The sequence below is a fragment of the Bufo bufo genome, chromosome 1 (assembly GCF_905171765.1).
Source record: "Bufo bufo chromosome 1, aBufBuf1.1, whole genome shotgun sequence".
Taxonomy (NCBI): Eukaryota; Metazoa; Chordata; class Amphibia; order Anura; family Bufonidae; genus Bufo; species Bufo bufo.
Genome location: NC_053389.1, coordinates 708,581,167 through 708,603,794, shown reverse-complemented (window position 1 = coordinate 708,603,794; position 22,628 = coordinate 708,581,167). Strand labels below are relative to the sequence as shown.

The window sequence follows — 22,628 nt, the reverse complement described above, 5'->3', positions numbered from 1 at the left end:
CTGTATTGGATCTTTTTTTCTGTCCTAAAAAGTAGCTCACTTCTTCGTTTGATTTGTGCGATACTGAGGGCTCTAGTCAGCATCCATTGAGGATATCCTCTATCCTGTAAACGTGAAATTATTTCACCACATTCTCTATTAAAAGAAACATCTGTACTGCTATTCCTGCGTGCTCTATTCAGTTCTCCTACAGGAATGGCTTTAATAGTATGCATACAATGATGACTATTAGCTCTCAGAAACGTATTGCCAGTTATTTCCTTCCGATAGGTTTCAGTTTGCATCACATTATCAGGGATACCAGTCAATTTAAGATCAAGGAAGTTAATAGTATGTGAATCAAAAGAACAAGTAAATCTCAAATTGTATGGGTTATCATTTAAATACATAATGAAGGCCGGTATGGCAGATACATCACCCTCCCATATCAGGAGCAGATCATCGATGTTTCTGCCATACCAGCCTATCATCTGAACAAAAGGGTTTGCATCATTGTATATGAACATGAACGCCGTAGAAAAAATTAAATAAAAACTGTTCTAAAACAAAAAAATTTTTGTTTCAAGTGATCAAATAGTCATATACACCCTATAATAGAACCAATAAAACCGTCATCTCATACCGAAAAAATTGAGCCCCTACATATAAAAAAAAAATAAGGCTTTCAGAATATGGAGACACTAAAAAAATAATTTTGAAAAAATGCTTTATTATGTAAAACTGAAACAAACAACCCAAAAAAGTAGTCCTATTTGGTATTGTCGCATCCGTAAGAACCTGCTTTATAAAAATAGCACATGATGATCCAACCTGCCAGATGAACATTGTAAAAAACAAAAAATAAAAACAGCTATTTTTTGTTACCTTGCCTCACAAAAAGTGTAATATAGAGCAACCAAAAATAACATGTACGCTAAAATAGTACCAACAAAACTGCCACCTTATCCCGTAGTTTCCAAAATGGGGTCACTTTTTTGGAGTTTCTATTTTAGGGGTGCATCAGGGGGTCTTCAGTGAAATCTGCCTTCCAAAAACCATATGGCATTCCTTTCCTTCTGCGCCCTGTCGTGTGCCCGTACAGCAGTTTACAATCACAAATGGGGTATTTCTGTAAACTAGAGAATCAGGGTAATAAATATTGAGTTTTGTTTGGCTATTAACCCTTGCTTTGTTAGCGTAAAAAAATGGATTAAAATTAAAAATCTGGCAAAAAAGTGAAATTTTAAAATTTCATCTACATTTTCCTTTAATTCTTGTGAAACACCTAAAGGGTTAACAAAGTTTTTACAATCAGTTTTGAATACCGTGAGGGGTGTAGTTTGTAAAATGGGGCCATTTATGGGTGGTTTCTATTATGTAAGCCCCACAAAGTGACTTCAGACCTGAACTGGTCCTTACAAAGTGGGTTTTGGAAATGTTCTAAAAAATTTCAAGAATTGCTTCCCAAAAAAAGAAAATGTGATTTGCAAAATGATCCAAACATGAAGTAGACATATGGGAAATGTAAAGTAATAACTATTTTAGGAGGTATCACTATCTGTTTTAAAAGCAGAGAAATTGAAATTTTGAAAATTGCGAATATTTCCAAATTTGTGGTAAATTTTGTATTTTTTTATAAATAAAAATGAAATATTTTGACTCAAATTTACAACAATTTACCACTGTCATGAAGTACAATATGTGACGAGAAAACAATCTTAGAATGGTTTGGATAAGTAAAAGCATTTTAAAGTTATCACCACATAAAGTGACACGTCAGATTTGCAAAAAATGGCCTGGTCCTTAAAGCGAACCTTTCACCAGGATTTCACCTAATAAACTATTACCAGTACCTTATAGATTATCCTCATTCTGTTTAAATGCATTCTTGTCCCGCTTTCCTGGGATGTATATTGATGAAAAAAACGACTTATAAAGTCCTTGTCTCCAGCTACTGCAGTCACGGTGGAAGTCAAGGGGGTAGCCCTTCCCTCACTCCGGGCTGTACCTCCCCTGCCCTAACCCCTCCTTTAACTAGTGTAACTGACACCCGGCTCAGTCGCCGGGACCGCGCTTGTACTGGCGGCGCATGCGCCGTTGGTCTCAGTAGCAGCAAGATCCCGTCTATCGCGCGGACTGAAGCGTGATCCTGTAAGTGAATTGCGCATGCGCCGTCCGTCCCCGATGCCTCCCTGTCTTCTATTCAGCCTGAATAGAAGACAGGGAGGCTTCGGGGACGGACGGCGCATGCGCAATTCACTTACAGGATCGCGCTTCAGTCCGCGCGATAGACGGATCGCGCTGCTACTGAGACCAACGGCGCATGCGCCGCCAGTACAAGCGCGGTCCCGGCGACTGAAACTTTCTTTACTTCAGACATAGAAGATGTCCCCTTGCCATATCTCTGAACAGGATTTTTTAACCACCTCCCGACCGCCTAACGCACGGATGCGTCCGGAAGGTGGTTGATTCTTTCCTCCTGTAAGCATCCGTGCGTCATCTCGCGAGACGCGAGATTTCCTGTGAACGCGCGCACACAGGCGCGCGCGCTCACAGGAACGGAAGGTAAGAGAGTGGATCTCCAGCCTGCCAGCGGCGATCGTTCGCTGGCAGGCTGGAGATGTGATTTTTTTAACCCCTAACAGGTATATTAGACGCTGTTATGATAACAGCGTCTAATATACCTGCTACCTGGTCCTCTGGTGGTCTCTTTTGTTTGGATCGACCACCAGAGGACACAGGTAGCTCAGTAAAGTAGCACCAACCACCACTACACTACACTACACCCCCCCGTCACTTATTAACCCCTTATTCACCCCTGATCACCCCAGATCACCCCATATAGACTCCCTGATCACCCCCCTGTCATTGATCACCCCCCCTGTCATTGATAACCCCCTGTAAGGCTCCATTCAGAGGTCCGTATGAATTTTACGGATCCACTGATAGATGGATCGGATCCGCAAAACACATACGGACGTCTGAATGGAGCCTTACAGGGGAGTGATCAATGACGGAGGTGATCACCCCATATAGACTCCCTGATCACCCCCCTGTAATTGATCACCCCCCTGTCATTGATCACCCCCCTGTAAGGCTGCATTCAGATGTCCGTATGATTTTTACGGATCCACTGATACATGGATCGGATCCGCAAAACACATACGGACATCTGAATGGAGCCTTATAGGGGGGTGATCAATGACAGGGGGGTGATCACCCCATATAGACTCCCTGATCACCCCCCTGTCATTGATCACCCCCCTGTCATTGATCACCCCCCTGTAAGGCTGCATTCAGATGTCCGTATGATTTTTACGGATCCACTGATACATGGATCGGATCCGCAAAACACATACGGACATCTGAATAGAGCCTTATAGGGGGGTGATCAATGACAGGGGGGTGATCACCCCATATAGACTCCCTGATCACCCCCCTGTCATTGATCACCCCCCTGTAAGGCTCCATTCAGACATTTTTTTGGCCCAAGTTAGCGGAAATGATTTTTTTTTTTCTTACAAAGTCTCATATTCCACTAACTTGTGTCAAAAAATAAAATCTCACATGAACTCACCATACCCCTCACGGAATCCAAATGCGTAAAATTTTTTAGACATTTAGATTCCAGACTTCTTCTCACGCTTTAGGGCCCCTAGAATGCCAGGGCAGTATAAATACCCCACATGTGACCCCATTTCGGAAAGAAGACACCCCAAGGTATTCCGTGAGGGGCATATTGAGTCCATGAAAGATTGAAATTTTTGTCCCAAGTTAGCGGAAAGGGAGACTTTGTGATAAAAAATAAAAAAATCAATTTCCGCTAACTTGTGCCAAAAAAAAAATATTTAGATGAACTCGCCATGCCCCTCATTGAATACCTTGGGGTGTCTTCTTTCCAAAATGGGGTCACATGTGGGGTATTTATACTGCCCTGGCATTCTAGGGGCCCTAAAGCGTGAGAAGAAGTCTGGGATCCAAATGTCTAAAAATGCCCTCATAAAATGAATGTGGGCCACCCTTGTGCATCTAGGCTGCAAAAAAGTGTCACACATGTGGTATCGCCGTACTCAGGAGAAGTTGGGTAATGTGTTTTGGGGTGTCATTTTACATATACCCATGCTGGGTGAGAGAAATATCTTGGCAAAAGAAGACTTTTCCCATTTTTTTATACAGTTGGCATTTGACCAAGATATTTATCTCACCCAGCATGGGTATATGTAAAATGACACCCCAAAACACATTGCCCAACTTCTCCTGAGTACGGAGATACCACATGTGTGACACTTTTTTGCAGCCTAGGTGGGCAAAGGGGCCCACATTCCAAAGAGCACCTTTTGGATTTCACAGGTCATTTACCTACTTACCACACATTAGGGCCCCTGGAAAATGCCAGGGCAGTATAACTACCCCACAAGTGACCCCATTTTGGAAAGAAGACACCCCAAGGTATTCCGTGAGGGGCATGGCGAGTTCCATATTTTTTGTCACAAGTTAGCGGAAAATGATGATTTTTTTTTTTTTCCCTTACAAAGTCTCATATTCCACTAACTTGTGACAAAAAATAAAAACTTCCATGAACTCACTATGCCCATCACGAAATACCTTGGGGTGTCTTCTTTCTAAAATGGGGTCACTTGTGGGGTAGTTATACTGCCCTGGCATTTTAGGGGCCCAAATGTGTGGTAAGAAGTTTGAAATCAAAATGTGTAAAAAATGACCGGTGAAATCCGAAAGGTGCTCTTTGGAATATGGGCCCCTTTGCCCACCTAGGCTGCAAAAAAGTGTCACACATGTGGTATCTCCGTACTCGGGAGAAGTTGGGGAATGTGTTTTGGGGTGTCATTTTACATATACCCATGCTGGGTGAGAGAAATATCTTGGCAAAAGACAACTTTTCCCATTTTTTTATACAAAGTTGGCATTTGACCAAGATATTTCTCTCACCCAGCATGGGTATATGTAAAATGACACCCCAAAACACATTCCCCAACTTCTCCTGAGTACGGCGATACCACATGTGTGACAAAAAACTTGTGACAAAAAATAAAAAGTTCTATGAACTCACTATGCCCATCAGCGAATACCTTAGGGTGTCTACTTTCCGAAATGGGATCATTTGTGGGGTGTTTGTACTGTCTGGCCATTGTAGAACCTCAGGAAACATGACAGGTGCTCAGAAAGTCAGAGCTGCTTCAAAAAGCGGAAATTCACATTTTTGTACCATAGTTTGTAAATGCTATAACTTTTACCCAAACCATTTTTTTTTACCCAAACATTTTTTTTTTATCAAAGACATGTAGAACAATAAATTTAGAGAAAAATTTATATATGGATGTTGTTTTTTTTGCAAAATTTTACAACTGAAAGTGAAAAATGTCATTTTTTTGCAAAAAAATCGTTAAATTTCGATTAATAACAAAAAAAGTAAAAATGTCAGCAGCAATGAAATACCACGAAATGAAAGCTCTATTAGTGGGAAGAAAAGGAGGTAAAATTCATTTGGGTGGTAAGATGCATGACCGAGCAATAAACGGTTAAAGTAGTGTAGGTCAGAAGTGTAAAAAGTGGCCTGGTCTTTAAGGGTGTTTAAGCTATAGGGGCTGAGGTGGTTAACAGCTTCCCAGACGAGAAAAACTGAAGCACTTTCAGTATTATCAATTGTGGAACAGGTTCTTGAATCAGCCCACGTATAGACCTCTGCTCTAATTGCTGTATATACAGCAAAGGAAGTTTTATACACAAACAAAAATGCATATTCAGTATATATATATATATATATATATATATATACACACATACACACACTCACTGAATATGCATTCAATATATACACTGAATATGCATTATACACTGCTCAAAAAAATAAAGGGAACACAAAAATAACACATCCTAGATCTGAGTTAATTAAATATTCTTCTGTAATACTTTGTTCTTTACATAGTTGAATGTGCTGACAACAAAATCACACAAAAATAAAAAAATGGAAATCAAATTTTTCAACCCATGGAGGTCTGGATTTGGAGTCACACTCAAAATTAAAGTGGAAAAACACACTACAGGCTGATCCAACTTTGATGTAATGTCCTTAAAACAAGTCAAAATGAGGCTCAGTAGTGTGTGTGGCCTCCACGTGCCTGTATGACCTCCCTACAACGCCTGTGCATGCTCCTGATGAGGTGGCGGACGGTCTCCTGAGGGATCTCCTCCCAGACCTGGACTAAAGCATCTGCCAACTCCTGGACAGTCTGCGGTGCAACGTGACGTTGGTGGATAGAGCGAGACATGATGTCCCAGATGTGCTCAATTGGATTCAGGTCTGGGGAACGGGCGGGCCAGTCCATAGCATCAATGCCTTCGTCTTGCAGGAACTGCTGACACACTCCAGCCACATGAGGTCTAGCATTGTCTTGCATTAGGAGGAACCCAGGGCCAACCGCACTAGCATATGGTCTCACAAGGGGTCTGAGGATCTCATCTCGGTACCTAATGGCAGTCAGGCTACCTCTGGCGAGCACATGGAGGGCTGTGCGGCCCTCCAAAGAAATGCCACCCCACACCATTACTGACCCAATGCCAAACCGGTCATGCTGGAGGATGTTGCAGGCAGCAGAACGTTCTCCACGGCGTCTCCAGACTCTGTCACGTCTGTCAAATGTGCTCAGTGTGAACCTGCTTTCATCTGTGAAGAGCACAGGGCGCCAGTGGCGAATTTGCCAATCTTGGTGTTCTCTGGCAAATGCCAAACGTCCTGCATGGTGTTGGGCTGTAAGCACAACCCCCACCTGTGGATGTCGGGCCCTCATATCACCCTCATGGAGTCTGTTTCTGACCGTTTGAGCAGACACATGCACATTTGTGGCCTGCTGGAGGTCATTTTGCAGGGCTCTGGCAGTGCTCCTCCTGTTCCTCTTTGCACAAAGGCGGAGGTAGCGGTCCTGCTGCTGGGTTGTTGCCCTCCTACGGCCTCCTCCACATCTCCTGATGTACTGGCCTGTCTCCTGGTAGCGCCTCCATGCTCTGGACACTACGCTGACAGACACAGCAAACCTTCTTGCCACAGCTCAAATTGATGTGCCATCCTGGATAAGCTGCACTACCTGAGCCACTTGTGTGGGTTGTAGACTCCGTCTCATGCTACCACTAGAGTGAAAGCACCGCCAGCATTCAAAAGTGACCAAAACATCAGCCAGGAAGCATAGGAACTGAGAAGTGGTCTGTGGTTACCACCTGCAGAACCACTCCTTTATTGGGGGTGTCTTGCTAATTGCTTATAATTTCCACCTGTTGTCTATCCCATTTGCACAACAGCATGTGAAATTGATTGTAACTCAGTGTTGCTTCCTAAGTGGACAGTTTGATTTCACAGAAGTGTGATTGACTTGGAGTTACATTGTGTTGTTTAAGTGTTCCCTTTATTTTTTTGAGCAGTGTATATACAGTACAGACCAAAAGTTTGGACACACCTTCTCATTCAAAGAGTTTTCTTTATTTTCATGACTATGAAGGCATCAAAACTATGAATTAACACATGTGGAATTATATACATAACAAACAAGTGTGAAACAACTGAAAATATGTCATATTCTAGGTTCTTCAAAGTAGCCACCTTTTGCTTTGATTACTGCTTTGCACACTCTTGATGAGCTTCAAGAGGTAGTCACCTGAAATGGTCTTCCAACAGTCTTGAAGGAGTTCCCAGAGATGCTTAGCACTTGTTGGCCCTTTTGCCTTCACTCTGCGGTCCAGCTCACCCCAAACCATCTCGATTGGGTTCAGGTCCGGTGACTGCGGAGGTCAGGTCATCTGGCGCAGCACCCCATCACTCTCCTTCATGGTCAAATAGCCCTTACTTTCAAAGTTTTCCCAATTTTTCGGCTGACTGACTGACCTTCATTTCTTAAAGTAATGATGGCCACTCGTTTTTCTTTACTTAGCTGCTTTTTTCTTGCCATAATACAAATTCTAACGGTCTATTCAGTAGGACTATCAGCTGTGTATCCACCTGACTTCTCCTCAATGCTACTGATGGTCCCAACCCCATTTATAAGGCAAGAAATCCCACTTATTAAACCTGACAGGGCACACCTGTGAAGTGAAAACCATTTCAGGGGACTACCTCTTGAAGTTCTTCTAGAGAATGCCAAGAGTGTGCAAAGCAGTAATCAAAGCAAAAGGTGGCTACTTTGAAGAACCTAGAATATGACATATTTTCAGTTGTTTCACACTTGTTTGTTATGTATATAATTCCACATGTGTTAATTCATAGTTTTGATGCCTTCAGTGTGAATCTACAATTTTCATAGTCATGAAAATAAAGAAAACTCTTTGAATGAGAAGGTGTGTCCAAACTTTTGGTCTGTACTGTATATAAAAAGTCTACACACCCCTGTTAAAATGTCAGGTTTCTGTGATGTAAAAAAATGAGACAAAGATACATTATTTCAGAACTTTTTCCACCTTTAATGTGACCTATAAACTGTACATCTCAATTGAAAGACAAACTGAAATCTTTTAGGTAGAGGGAAGAAAAAATATAAAAATTAAATAATATGGTTGCATAAGTGTGCACACCTTCAAACTAATACTTTGTTGAAGCACCTTTTGATTTTTTTACAGCACTCAGTCTTTTGGGGTATGAGTCTATCAGCATGGCACATTTTGACTTGGCAAGATCTGCCCACTCTTCTTGGCAAAAACACTCCAAATCTGTCAGATTGCGAGGGCATCTCCTGTGCACAGCCCTCTTCAGATCACCCCACAGATTTTCAATCGGATTCAGGTCTGGGCTCTGGCTGGGCCATTCCAAAACTTTAATCTTCTTCTGGTGAAGCCATTCCTTTGTTGATTTGGATGTATGCTTCGTCGTTGTCATGCTGAAAGATGAAGTTCCTCTTCATGTTCAGCTTTCTAGCAGATGACTGAAGGTTTTGTGCCAATATTGACTAGTATTTGGAACTGTTCATAATTCCCTCTAGCTTAACTAAGGCCCCAGTTCCAGCTGAAGAAAAACAGCCCCTTGGCATGATGCTGCCACCACCATGCTTCACTGTGGGTATGGTGTTCTTTTGGTGATGTGCAGTGTTGTTTTTGCGCCAAACATATCTTTTGGAATTCTGGCCAAAAAGTTCAACCTTGGTTTCATCAGACCATAACACCTTTCCCCACATGCTTTTGGGAGACTTCAGATGTGTTTTTGCAAAATGTAGCCTGGCTTGGATGTTTTTCTTCGTAAGAAAAGGCTTTCGTCTTGCCACTCTACCCCATAGCCCAGACATATGAAGAATACGGGAGATTGTTGTCACATGTACCACACAGCCAGCTCCTTTAAAGGGAACCTGTCACTGGGATTTTGTGTATAGAGCTGAGGACATGGGTTGCCAGATGGCCGCTAGCACATCCGCAATACCCAGTCCCCATAGCTCTGTGTGCTTTTATTGTGTAAAAAAAAACGATTTCATACATATGCAAATTAACCTGAGAGGAGTCCTGTCCCTGACTCATCTCAGGTTAATTTGCATATGTATCAAATCATTTTTTTTACACAATAAAAGCACACAGAGCTATGGGGACTGGGTATTGCGGATGTGCTAGCGGCCATCTAGCAACCCATGTCCTCAGCTCTATACACAAAATCCCAGTGACAGGTCCCCTTTAAAAGCAAGGAATTTAGATACATCTGCTTCAAAGAATGAAGGGGTAATGAAGGGCAATGTATACAGTAGACTTGTTTCATGCAATTGTAAGATCAGGTACTGTGACAGGTCTACAATACTGCATTTACAGTAGCTCCCCATAAAAATCTAAACACATCTTCCATATACGGAAAAATGTAATTAAATCATTCTTGCCAACTTTATTTTTTATTTAAAAGGGACATCAGGGGATGACATGAAGTAACGTTGTAAGTGCCACATTTTTTTGCATATACCCTGTTTATTTATCACCAGAAGAGTGCATAGGACCACTTCCTTGCAAACCAAAATACATGCAGACACCAGACCAGACCCCTAAATGAATACAGACCAAAGACAAGACACTGCAAATACCCACCTATCCTCGTTTCTGCATCTTGCAGATGTATTTAGAGGTATTTCACTAGGGTGTGTTGCTCGGGAGCTATTCCATTAGGTGTCCACCTTTATCCAGAAACCCGCCAAACATTCTGAATATATGATCGTCCTTTATGTATTAGAACTTATCATAACAGCTAATGTGTGATCCCACGCTAAGGTCCTGGTCATTGAGTGGCAGAGAAAAAAAAAACATATACGAATCGTCCTTCAAAATTTTAGAAAGATATATCACATCCTCCTTGTTTCTGTGTGGTGAGGCGGTGCAGCCTCTTTAGCTCATTTATACTGTATGGTACTAATAAAAGCAAGAACAGGATATTGGGTATCCAAATGACAGGAGCATTTGAAGCATAGTATTTTTCTTTTAGGAAATACTGTAGAAAGATATAGCAACCACAGTGTGTGCCATGGTGCAGTGGTAAGACATACAGGTGTGGCATTATTCCTGTGCATTCAATAAGTAGTAACACACTTGTGCTCTACTAATATGGGGGATATAATTAGCAGTAGCAGATACTGTTGCATTGGGCAACTCACTATGCTGGAAGTCTGGAATTCAGCGGTCACAGGGTCACACACAACATGAAAACTCATGTCTGCACATAGCTTAGTCTGGTGCCATCAACAGAAGCTTCCTCTGCAACTGGTTATCCCATTGTAGCAAAATCTACTGTACATATGGAACTGTGGGCCTTAAAAAGTGAATGCTCAATTATATGGAGCCAACTGGAGTAGTTTCTTTTTTCCCCAAATATCCATAAGCATAGTAGTAGGCTGATCCTTCTGTAAATGATTAGCTTTACCCTGCATATGGAGAGCTACATTTTACATGTAGACAGGAGTCAGTGTTCACCAGGTCACGTACTTGGATTGGAAGTGTAGCCACTGGCCACTGGTGCATCTGGGCAGAGGGCTTGGATCTCTGGTGAAAGAGAAAGAGCAGAAAGTGGTACCACATTGGGAATAGCAGCGCAGAGGGGGAAAGAGGAGGTGTTGAGTGGTGTGCAGCATTTTGGCATGGGAAACAAAAAAGAAGGGGGCACAAGCAAGACCAGGCCAGGTAGTCTGGGAACCTGCTCAGTAGAACACAGTAAGATGCTTTGTGGCAGCAGGGAGAAGTAGAAAGTCATGGATTCCTATATAGACAACGGCAGAGTAGCCTTGTTCAGAGAGACAAGCCCCAGGGAGACACACCATTGAGGATGTAACTTCATAGTTACATAGTTAATTGAAAAAAGTAGAGGTGGGACGAATCCAATTTTTTTCAAATCCGAATCCGAAAAGGTTCTCGAATCTTTCGAATCTCGAATCCTACCTTGGCATTAGGCATGTATAAAGTTATTGGTTTGGAGGGGTTAATGGAAACACCTTGGCATTAGGCATGTATAAAGTTATTGGTTTGAAGGGGTTAATAACTTTAAACATGCCCATTGCCAAGGTGCTTCCATTAACCCCTCCAACCAATAACTTTATACATGCCTAATGCCAAGGTGTTTCCATTAACCCCTCCAAACCAATAACTTTATACATGCCCATTGCCAAGGTTCTCCTTTCATTTCAATATCAATTTACAGTGACTCAGTGCCCCCGATTCCCCCCTGGCGTGCCTCAAGTGCTGTTAACTTAAATTACCTAATGGCACTGGCACTAGTGAGGAGGGCGCAGCCGCAGACACATGGGGTCCGAGACCGTCTTCATTCCAGCATGCACTGGGACCTTACGTGACGTCAGACACACATCGTTAGCCAGCATGATGGCGATGTATGAGCGCAACTGCGCATTACGCAAAGTCCTGCCTCTCTGGCCTCCGGAGGACACGGAAGCGGTGAGTGAGACGCTTAATTTCACTCCCGCTCCGTGATCATGTGATGTAACGATTACTCGATGCAGGGAAACTGCATCGATGAATTTTTTTACTCGATTTAATCGAGTTATTCGAATAATCGTTTCAGCCTTACTTGGCGGGATTCGTCGGATTCGAATTACGGAAATGACGTCGGGATTCGAGTCCACGAATCCCACAAGATTCGATGGATTCGTGGATTCGACGAATCCCCCGTCCCATCTGTAGAAAAAAGACATAAAATCAAGTTCAACAAAGTTCTTACATTTTCTGTTCACAGCTAACAGGAAGGAGAAGCACCTCGGTGCAACCAGATTAGTGACAAAATTCAGGAGGCAGGGCATGGAGACCACTGTACCCATGATATTTCAGTGACCAGAGACCATCATAGTGATGTTCAGCCATTCAAATGGGCTATTTCTAGATAAAGCCTAAGAGATAACCCCCCAAAAAAACCTTAGAGCACAGTTCCTCGTTGTCAGGAGGGAACCACAGCTCTAGACAAGCTTCACCAGCCAAAAGCGGAACTACAAAATTAGACAAGGAGAAAGTGATTGCAGCTGTATGACCCTGTATGTACACTCCCCAACATTTGTGGGGTGTGTTTCCACATTAAGGTTTTTTTTTATTACAAAGCCAGGGTAGGATTCAAACAGAGGAGAAGATTTGTGCTTTGCTTTGGCTTCCACAAAAAACTGAATGTGGAAACCCAGCCAGAGGACCCTTTTACCCAGGTCAACGACTGGGGTCAACTGTAGGGAACAAATGTGGTACAGCGGTGGACCATTGCTGCCAATGCTCTTCCTACCCACTCTGGCATCTTCTCGTCCTGGTGGCACAGAGCAGTTGGCCTCTCCCTCCTCTTACTTCTCTCTGTGCCCAGCCGCCGGTTTAGATCTGTCTCTCCTGTCTCTCCGATTTCTGGCCAGGCCTCTCTCTGCCCATAGGGCACATGCTCCATCTAGCTCTTAAAGGGCCAGTGTGCACACCCTATTCTTCCTCAACCAATAACTGGCTGCCATGGACAATTTAAGGCACCTTCCCCTATAAGAAGGTGCCTGAGCAGTAAGTTATAATATGTTAGTGCCCTGCTAAGTGAACGTTTGCCTGTATACTGACTTCCGCCTGCTTTCTTGATTTGAACCTTTGCTGTCTGACCTGACCTTTGCCCGATCTCTGTTCTGACCAAAAGCTGCTTGCCTTGACCTTTTACTGTTTATCAGATCACATAAACTCTGCCTGCCCTGACCTCGACCTGTCCCTGACTACAGTTTTGTCTGCTCCGTCGGTGCTGCACACCAGTGAGTCTTGACCCCCGTGGGCCAGTCATCTCTTGAACAGAGAGGGAGCGGTCTGGTGGTCCCTCTGGAGTGAAGACCAAATCCCTGTACACGGGTTAAAGGGTGAAAACCACGGGGTAAACTTAGATAATGCCCTTAGTCTTGCCCCCAGGCAAAAACTGTTCAAGTGACACAGTGGGCCCACTTCTGCTGCATAACAGAATGTTTATACATCTACTTATTCCAATAATTGGCCTGTTTAAATGTTCTGCCAAACACCTGACAAATGAGCAAATGCTTGTTTTTCAAGTGATCACATCTTTCAAGCAGCTCTAGAAAGCCTTGACTGTCAGCAGCACATTGCCCTATGTACACAGATGTACTGCTGCCAAGCAATGAAATTGTATGGGGATGAACAATCATAGTAATGATCATGCATCTCCCATATAGAAGTGACGATTGCTGCACGTGAAGGCATTTAAGAAGTGGGCAATGACTGGGAATAAATGTTCCTCATTCTAGATCACTGCCTGCTCTACAGTATCAGCCAGTGTAAAAGGGCTCATATTGTTGTGTAGATAAAAGTGATTATTGGCATATTGTACGGATAGAGTTGTTACCTGCTGCTTTAGGGGAGTCCTCTCCTGCATAACGGAAACGGGAGGGATCAGTTATGCAGCTCATAGACTTCTATTATGACGGAATGAATAACGGAATGCCTCTAAAGCCATTCCATTATGTATTCCGTCATAGAATTGCGTTATGGTCCGTGGTAACGGAATCCATAACGCAATTCACCTTTCACCAGTAAACGAAGCGTGAACGAATTTCATAACTGGAAATTCTCTCATCTCTACTCACCAGTATCATACTGTATATGTCTCACGTGCACAAAGACTAAATGTATGTAAGTGTTCTCTCGTCAGATGTTTTGAAAGTAACTTGTAACTTGATATTTTTTAAGAATACTATGCAGATTGATATGCAGTTCCGTATACCTGGAATATAAAGCCAGAGAAACATTTCAAACAGCCACGTTTTAAGAAATGTCTGAACTTAGTATGACCCTAAGATTTTGGGGGTATTCGGGTCTGAACTGAATATTTCAGTGCTGATGTGTGGCAAATTAACAGAACCAGTGGTGATTCATTTGAAGCCCACATCAGCCACAATGCCGTGAATTGTGAAATTCTATGGAGAGAACATACAGTACTTTTCACTTTGCAGATTTCCTGAGCTTTAATTTCCTCATTTATGGATATGTGTAAATGTTATGTATAAATTATACTTTGTTTAGTTTCTCATCAGTTCTCCAACCTTAGTTTTTGTTGGTTTTCTGCAGCTCCTTTTGACCTAAAAAAAAACTTTGAGTACAACATTGCAAACAGAAAGTATATAGTATAGTAAATCTTTGATAAGAAATGTTTGTTTACAGGGATTCTGTCAACAGATTTAACCCTAATAAGCTAGCTGACATTAGCCATGTGCTAATGTCAGCTAAACCTAACTAGCCTATTCCTACTTTTATCTATGCCCCCGTTACGCCAGAAATCTAACTTTCCTAATATGCTTATTAACCTCTAGGAGCAGGGGGGGCGTTGTTCCTGCTCCTAGAGGCTCCGTTCTCCCACCTTTGTGGCGGCGGCCGGGACAGATCCAGACCCATTCAACTTGAATAGGTCCGTGATCCGTCTGCTCCACAAAAAAATAGAACAAGTTCCATTTTTTTGCGGAACGGAAGCACGGATCAGAACCCTACGGAAGAACTCCGTAGTGCTTCCGTGGGGTACCGTTCCGCACCTCCGGATTTGCGGACTCATCTGTGATGCGGAGTGCACATGGCCGGTGACCCGTGAATTGCGGAAACGCCGTATGCGGCCCGCAATACGGCCACGGGAGCACTGCGGCCGTGTAAAAGAGGCCTTAGGGTGTGTTCACATGACATTTTTGTTCCATCCTGTTAAGGCCAGCAAATAAAGGTATATGCTGAACAGATATGTTTTATTCTACAATAAGACCCTATGGTTATGGGTGCCATGTTGCAGCATCTGTCTGAGACGTCCTTTTAGCGTATACTTTGTGCGTACGTTAAGCAGGGGACAAAAACACAGCCTTAGATATAAGGGTTGAATGAACAACTGGAAAGTGCTCTGTAAATGTACTGCCAGCAATGAAAACTCTAGGCCTCAGTGAGTAAAACTGTCTAATAGTAAGACTGTCTTAGTTGCCCATAGCAGCTTTTATTTTTCCAGAGCAGTTTAAAGAATAAAAACTAAAACTCTGGTTGCTATGGGCAACACACATTAGGCTAGGGCTTTACAGCGACTAAAAGGGAACAACTACACTTCGGTGTGAATGTGTGACATTCATGACGCTCCAATGTCGCCTGCCATTTTTTGTAATGACAGTCAATGTTGTCGCACTGCGACATATAACATGCTGCAACTGCGACATGACAGCCGCGAAAAATCCATTCAATTTACCAACGGCTTTCATTCATATACCCATAAATGTCACAGTCACTTTGACATTACGAATGCTGTCCTGCGATTAAAGAGCTTGAAAGGGGATAGAGACAGTCCTAGGAAACCACAGTATTAGGCCTCATGCACACGACCGTTGTGTGCATCCGTGGCCGTTGTGCCGTTTTCTGGGTTTTTCTTCGCGGACCCATAGACTTTCAATGGGTCCGTGGAAAAATCGGAAAATTCACAGTTTTGCAGCTGCATCCGTGATCCGTGCTGCACCTGAGGGGTTAATTGTGCGTATCATAGCCCCCTGTAAGAGATCATGTGCTTCCAGGCAGGAGGGGGCACACCCCCCTCCCTCCCTAGTTTTAAATTCATTGGTGGCCAGTGGGCCCCCCCTCCCTCCCTTGTATTTAACACATTGGTGGCCAGTGCGGCCGGCCCCCCCTCCCTCCCCTGTAGTTAACACATTGGTGGCCAGTGGGCCCCCCCCTCCCTCCCCTGTAGTACTGTAGAGTCATTGATCACCCCCCTGTAAGGCTCCATTCAGATGTCCATATGTGTTTTGCGGATCCGATCCATGTATCCGTGGATCCGTAAAAATCATACAGACATCTGAATGCAGCCTGACAGGGGGGTGATCAATGACAGGGGGGGGGTGATCAATGACATGGGGGTGATCAGGGAGTCTATATGGGGTGATCACCCCCCCTGGAAGGCTCCAGGGAGACGCCTGTATGTGTTTTGCGTATCCGATCCATCTATCAGTGGATCCGTAAAAATCATGCGGACATCTGAATGGAGCTTTACAGGGGGTTGATCAATGACAGGGGGGGTAATCAATGACAGGGGGGGTGATCAGGGAGTCTATATGGGGTGATCACCACAGTCATTGATCACGCCCCTGTAAGGCTCCATTCAGACGTCCGTATGCGTTTTGCGGATCCGATCCATCTATCAGTGGATCCGTAAAAATCATGCGGACATCTGAATGGAGCTTTACAGGGGGTTGAACAATGACAGGGGGGTAATCAATGACAGGGGGGTGATCAGGGAGTCTATATGGGGTGATCACCACAGTCATTGATCACGCCCCTGTAAGGCTCCATTCAGACGTCCGTATGCGTTTTGCGGATCCGATCCATCTATCAGTGGAGCCGTAAAAATCATGCGGACATCTGAATGGAGCTTTACAGGGGTGTGATCAATGACGGGGGGTAATCAATGACAGGGGGGTGATCAGGGAGTCTATATGGGGTGATCACCACAGTCATTGATCACGCCCCTGTAAGGCTCCATTCAGACGTCCGTATGCGTTTTGCGGATCCGATCCATCTATCAGTGGATCCGTAAAAATCATGCGGACATCTGAATGGAGCTTTACAGGGGGTTATCAATGACAGGGGGGTGATCAGGGAGTCTATATGGGGTGATCACCTCCGTCATTGATCACTCCCCTGTAAGGCTGCATTCAGACGTCCGTATGTGTTTTGCGGATCCGATCCATCTATCAGTGGATCCGTAAAATTCATACGGACCTCTGAATGGAGCCTTACAGGGGGTTATCAATGACAGGGGGGTGATCAGGGAGTCTATATGGGGTGATCACCTTCGTCATTGATCACTCCCCTGTAAGGCTGCATTCAGACGTCCGTATGTGTTTTGCGGATCCGATCCATCTATCAGTGGATCCGTAAAATTCATACGGACCTCTGAATGCAGCCTTACAGGGGGTTATCAATGACAGGGGGGTGATCAATGACAGGGGGGTGATCAGGGAGTCTATATGGGGTGATCAGGGGTGATCAAGGGTGAATAAGGGGTTAATAAGTGACAGGGGGGGGGTGTAGTGTAGTGGTGCTTGGTGCAACATATTACTGAGCTACCTGTGTCCTCTGGTGGTCGATCCAAACAAAGGGGACCACCAGAGGACCAGGTAGCAGGTATATTAGACGCTGTTATCAAAACAGCGTCTAATATACCTGTTAGGGGTTAAAAAAAAACACATCTCCAGCCTGCCAGCGAACGATCGCCGCTGGCAGGCTGGAGATCAACTCTCTTACCTTCCGTTCCTGTGAGCGCGCGCGCCTGTGTGCGCGCGTTCACAGGAAATCTCGCGTCTCGCGAGATGACGCGTATATGCGTGATTGTGCGCAGCGCTGCCACCTCCGGAACGCGAATCTGCGTTAGGCGGTCCGGAGGTGGTTAATTAAAATCTCCCCCCCTATCATTGGTGGCAGCGGAGAGTACCGATCGGAGTCCCAGTTTAATCGCTGGGGCTCCGATCAGTAACCATGGTAACCAGGACACTACTGCAGTCCTGGTTGCCATGGTTACTTAGCAATTTTTAGAAGCATTATACTTACCTGCGAGCTGCGATGTCTGTGACCGGCCGGGCGCTCCTCCTGCTGGTAAGTGAAAGGTCTGTGCTATAAGCAATGCGCCGCACAGACCTTTCACTTACCAGTAGGAGGAGCGCCTGGCTGGTCACAGACATCGCAGCCCGCAGGTAAGTATAATGCTTCTAAAAATTGCTAAGTAACCATGGCAACCAGGACTGCAGTAGCGTCCTGGTTGCCATGGTTACCGATCGGAGCCCCAGCGATTACACTGGGACTCCGATCGGTACTCTCCGCTGCCACCAATGATAGGGGGGGGGGTAGATTTTAATTAGGAGGGGGAGGGAGGGGGGGGGCCACTGGCCACCAATGAATCTACAGTACTACAGGGGAGGGAGGGGGGGCCGGCCGCACTGGCCACCAATGTGTTAAATACAAGGGAGGCAGGGGGGCCGCACTGGCCACCAATGAGTTAAATACAGGGGGGGGGTCTGCCCCCTGCTGCCTGGCAGCACCTGCCAGGCAGCAGGGGGCAGTTATGTACACAGTTCTTTTAGTGTATTCTAACCTGAAGCGTCCCCATCACTATGGGAACGCCTCTGTGTTAGAATATACTGTCGATCTGAGTTTCATGATCTAACTCAAATCCGATGGTATATTCTAACATAGAGGCGTTCCCATGGTGATGGGGACGCTTCAAGTTAAAATATACCATCGGATTGGAGAAAACTCCGATCCAATGGTATAAAAGGGACTCCTGACTTTACATTAAAAGTCAATGGGGGACGGATCCGTTTGCAATTGCACCATATTGTATCAACGTCAAACGGATCCGTTCCCATTGACTTGCATTGTAATTCAGGACGGATCCGTTTGGCTCCGCACGGCCAGGCGGACACCAAAACATATTTTATATCCATGTCCGTTCAGTTTTTTTTGCGGTCCATATGTGGAACCAACCACTTCAATGGGGCCGCAAAAATCAAGGAAATGATTCCCTGTGCATTCCGTTTCTGTATGTCCGCATAGCCGTTCCGCAAAAAAGATAGAACATGTCCTATTATTGTCCGCATTACGGACAAGGCTAGGACTGTTCTATTCTGGGCCAGCTGTTCCTTTCCGCAAAATACGGAATGTACACGGATGTCAATAAAAGGAAAGAAGGACCGGCACTTGCTGTTAGTATATAATCTTGTTGTGATTTATTGTCACATTCCAGTGATGCGTTTCAGCATACAATCTGCCTTTTTCAAACTGTGACAGTTTGATAAAGGCAGATTGTATGCCGAAACGCGTCACTGGAATGTGACAATAAATCACAACAAGATTATATACTAACAGCGAGTGCCGGTCCTTCTTTCCTTTTATCTACATGGGACGCCTGCCCTGGGACACGTGCACCGCCACTCTATTTCCCGCAGTGCCGATCGATATATTGTATACACTGTACACGGAGGTCGTCCGTATTTTTGGCGGATCCGTGTTTTGCGGACTGCAATATACATACGGTCGTGTGCATGAGCCCTGATACACAACTTTCAGGGCAATTGGGGCACTTTCAATTTGGATTGAATCAAATCTGAAGGCAGATTCAACCAAATCAAATGAAAATAAAAAATGAATTTGTGGAAATTCATTCTCTACCCATGAAGGACCCCAAGTCAACAGAATCTATCAGTCACCATGTATATCCACCATTTACCAAATCCAGCACAGAGTCATGCCTTCTGTTATAAAAGGAAGCCATTATGCTAGTGTGAACAGACCCTAACTTTACTGTTAGGCTACTTTCACACTAGCATTAATGTTTTCCGGTATTGAGATCCGTCATAGGGGCTCAATACCGGAAAAAAACGCTTCCGTTTTGCCCCCATTTATTGTCAATTGGGACAAAACGTAACTGAACAGAACGGAATGCTCCAAAATGCGTTCCATTCCGTTCTCATACAGAGAGCAAACCGCAGCATGCTGCGGTTTGATTTCCGTCCTGAGATGCAGAGCAAGACGGATCCGTCATGACCCACAATGCAAGTCAATGGGGACGGATCCGTTTAATTCTGACATAATAGAAAACTGATCCATCCCCCATTGACTTTCAATGGAGTTCATGACAGATCCGTCTTGGGTATGTTACAGATGATACAACCGGATCCGTTCATAATGGATGCAGATGGTTGTATTATCAGTAACGGAAGCGTTTTTGCTGAACCCTGCCCGATCTAGTAAAAACGCTAGTGTGAAAGTAGCCTTAGTTGTAAACTGTAATAAAAATGAGCAGACAGGCATTTACAGAGGAGCTCCAAAGGTCAACATACTGTATAAGAGTACGGCCATGTGATCAGGTTTTCTGATGCAGCTTTGGAAGTCAAAACTAGTCAAAGACGTTGCATCCTTCCTTTATATTTTCTCTCATTTTACTGTATGATCCACTAATGCTTTTGTCTTCCAAAACTGCATCAGGAAACTTGACCTCATGGCCATACCCTGTATACACTAATACTGTACATGCAGGTAAAGGGTAAATGAAGTAAAAGAGGTAATTCTATCAGAAGGGTACTTTCACACTAGCGTTTTTGTTTTCCGGTATTGAGTTCTGTAATACCGAAAAAAAACTGATCAGTTTTATCCTAATGCATTCTGACTGGAGAGCATACCATTTAGTATGCATCAGTTCAGTCCCTTTTACGTTTTTTGGACGGAGAAAATACAGCAGCATGCTGCAGTTTTCTCTCCGGCCAAAAATACCAATCACTTGCCGGAATGCCGGATCCGCCATTAATTTACATTGAAGTGTATTAGTGCCGGATCCGGCATTAAGTGTTTCGGCAAAACGGATCCGGCTCTCCGGTCTGCGCATGCGCAGACCTTTAAAAGTGCAAAAAAAATGTATACCGGATCCGTTTTTCCGGATGACACCGGAGAGACGGGTCCGGTATTTCAATGCATTTGTCAGACAGATCCGCATCCGGATCCGTCTGACAAATGCCATCAGTTTGCGTCCAGACGCCGGATCCGGCAGGCAGTTCCGGCGACGGAACTGCCTGCCGGAATCCTCTGCGCAAGTGTGAAAGTAGCCTAAGGAGTTTGTGATCTTGGCCCCTCAACAATTTCTATTTTTGGAAATGCCTAGAACTGCATTTATATACGGCCAAAATACTCTGATGTGATGTACAATTCAGAAAGTAGCAGTTATACTGTATATGGAGACAACTACAAAAGAAGGTATTACAATGCATTTTTCTCCAAAGTCAGCGACCTCATTGGGGGTTCTCACCTGCAGATGATGACAGTACGGTGATCTCCTTATTCAGACATTCAACCCATTCTCCTTCTCTCTTCACCGTAAAGGATGTGAATGCTCCCCCACGTGCATGAAGTTGAAGCCCTAACACTTGAGTATCTTCCAGAAGCTCCAGAATCACCTGTCCAGATACAGATTCTCCTGCAGCGTAGCCATATTTCCTCTCATTTTCAAGCACAATACTCATAAGAACTCCTCCAACCATTTTACCCACGGACTCTAGGGGTGTCCTTAAGCTACAACAAGGCACATGATTAAAATAATATCATGAAGCACCATCAAGTGAACAGATACTGGTCTACTGGCAAAAAAATAAAAATAAAGATGTAAAAAATAAAAAGGGTAGGTTTAAGGGGGCAAAAAGACCTCTGATAGACCTGCGCCAAGTTTGGCGCAGCTACGTCTTAGTTGCAAAAGCGTAATACTTGCTAAGAAGATGTCAAGATGATCTTGTGGCTTCCAAGAGGAGCTTTGGTCAGCTGCTTGGAATAAGTCACCGCTGTCTGTCATGGAAACAAGAAGTCCAAGCAATGAGTCGTATTCAGGTTTAAGGGAAACTTTTGACCACGAGTGAAAGCACAATGCTAAATATTATAGTGTTATAGGGTTAAATAGTCATCTGACCATGAGATGCAGAGACATGCTCAAAACAGCGAAAATCTGGAAGACTTCCTGGTCTGCAGAGACCAGCTGCTGCTTGTAAGAATGCACACAGTTCTCCAAGGATCTTCTCTTCTTGAGATGAATCTTCTTGTCCCTCTGCCCACTTATGATCCTTCAGTCAGGTCACTGTTGTTTTGTGCCCCTGAAGGTGGCTGAGTTCAGGGTGCAGCGAGAGCTCACAGTCTAAACACTTCCCTGTTATTACCAGCCCTGCCTCACTCCTTAACTCCCAGCCAATTGATAGCCAGGATGCCTTTCTCCAACCACAGGCTCCTTCACAGTCTGGCATAGCACTGCAGGCTATGTGACACTGGAGCTGAATGGCGGACTGCAGAGGATAGCTTTGAGTTTCTTGTGAAGTTTCTTGTGAGTGCTGCAGGTACAGAATGGAGAGAGCATACATGATACAGAAAGTAATACCGAGAACAGGTTTTATACTCAGTCTTCTGCTGAGAAAAAGCCAGGTTTTCACGACTTTTTGTGTGTGCTTGTTTTTTAGGGACAATAATGCTGCAGCGACATGTAAATTAAAGTCTATAGTGAAATATAAAACACAGTATACTACAAAAAAAGTATAGTCTCAAGTAATTGGGCTACAGTATGACTTTTTAAAATAATTTTATTAATGAATTAATTAATTTTAGAGATTAGAGAATCAATTCTAAGTCGTGAATTTCAC

The 22,628-nt window shown here is 44.2% G+C and overlaps 1 protein-coding gene across 2 annotated transcripts in view; it reads right to left on the bottom strand.

The window, feature by feature from the left end:
- Nucleotides 1-22,149, bottom strand: part of ARRDC4 (arrestin domain containing 4) — a 108,762-nt gene extending 86,613 nt beyond the window's left edge. The window contains exons 1-2 of one of the 2 annotated variants that reach the window (XM_040414215.1): nt 21,712-22,149; nt 21,260-21,522 (exon numbers count right to left, since the gene is read on the bottom strand). In XM_040414215.1, the coding sequence (XP_040270149.1) occupies nt 21,260-21,491 (232 nt within the window). In that variant the 5' untranslated portion in view covers nt 21,492-21,522; nt 21,712-22,149. Of the gene's footprint in view, nt 1-21,259 lie in introns of both variants that reach the window. The other variant, XM_040414214.1, reaches the window with a different exon arrangement.
- Between the last annotated feature and the right edge of the window lie 479 nt (nt 22,150-22,628).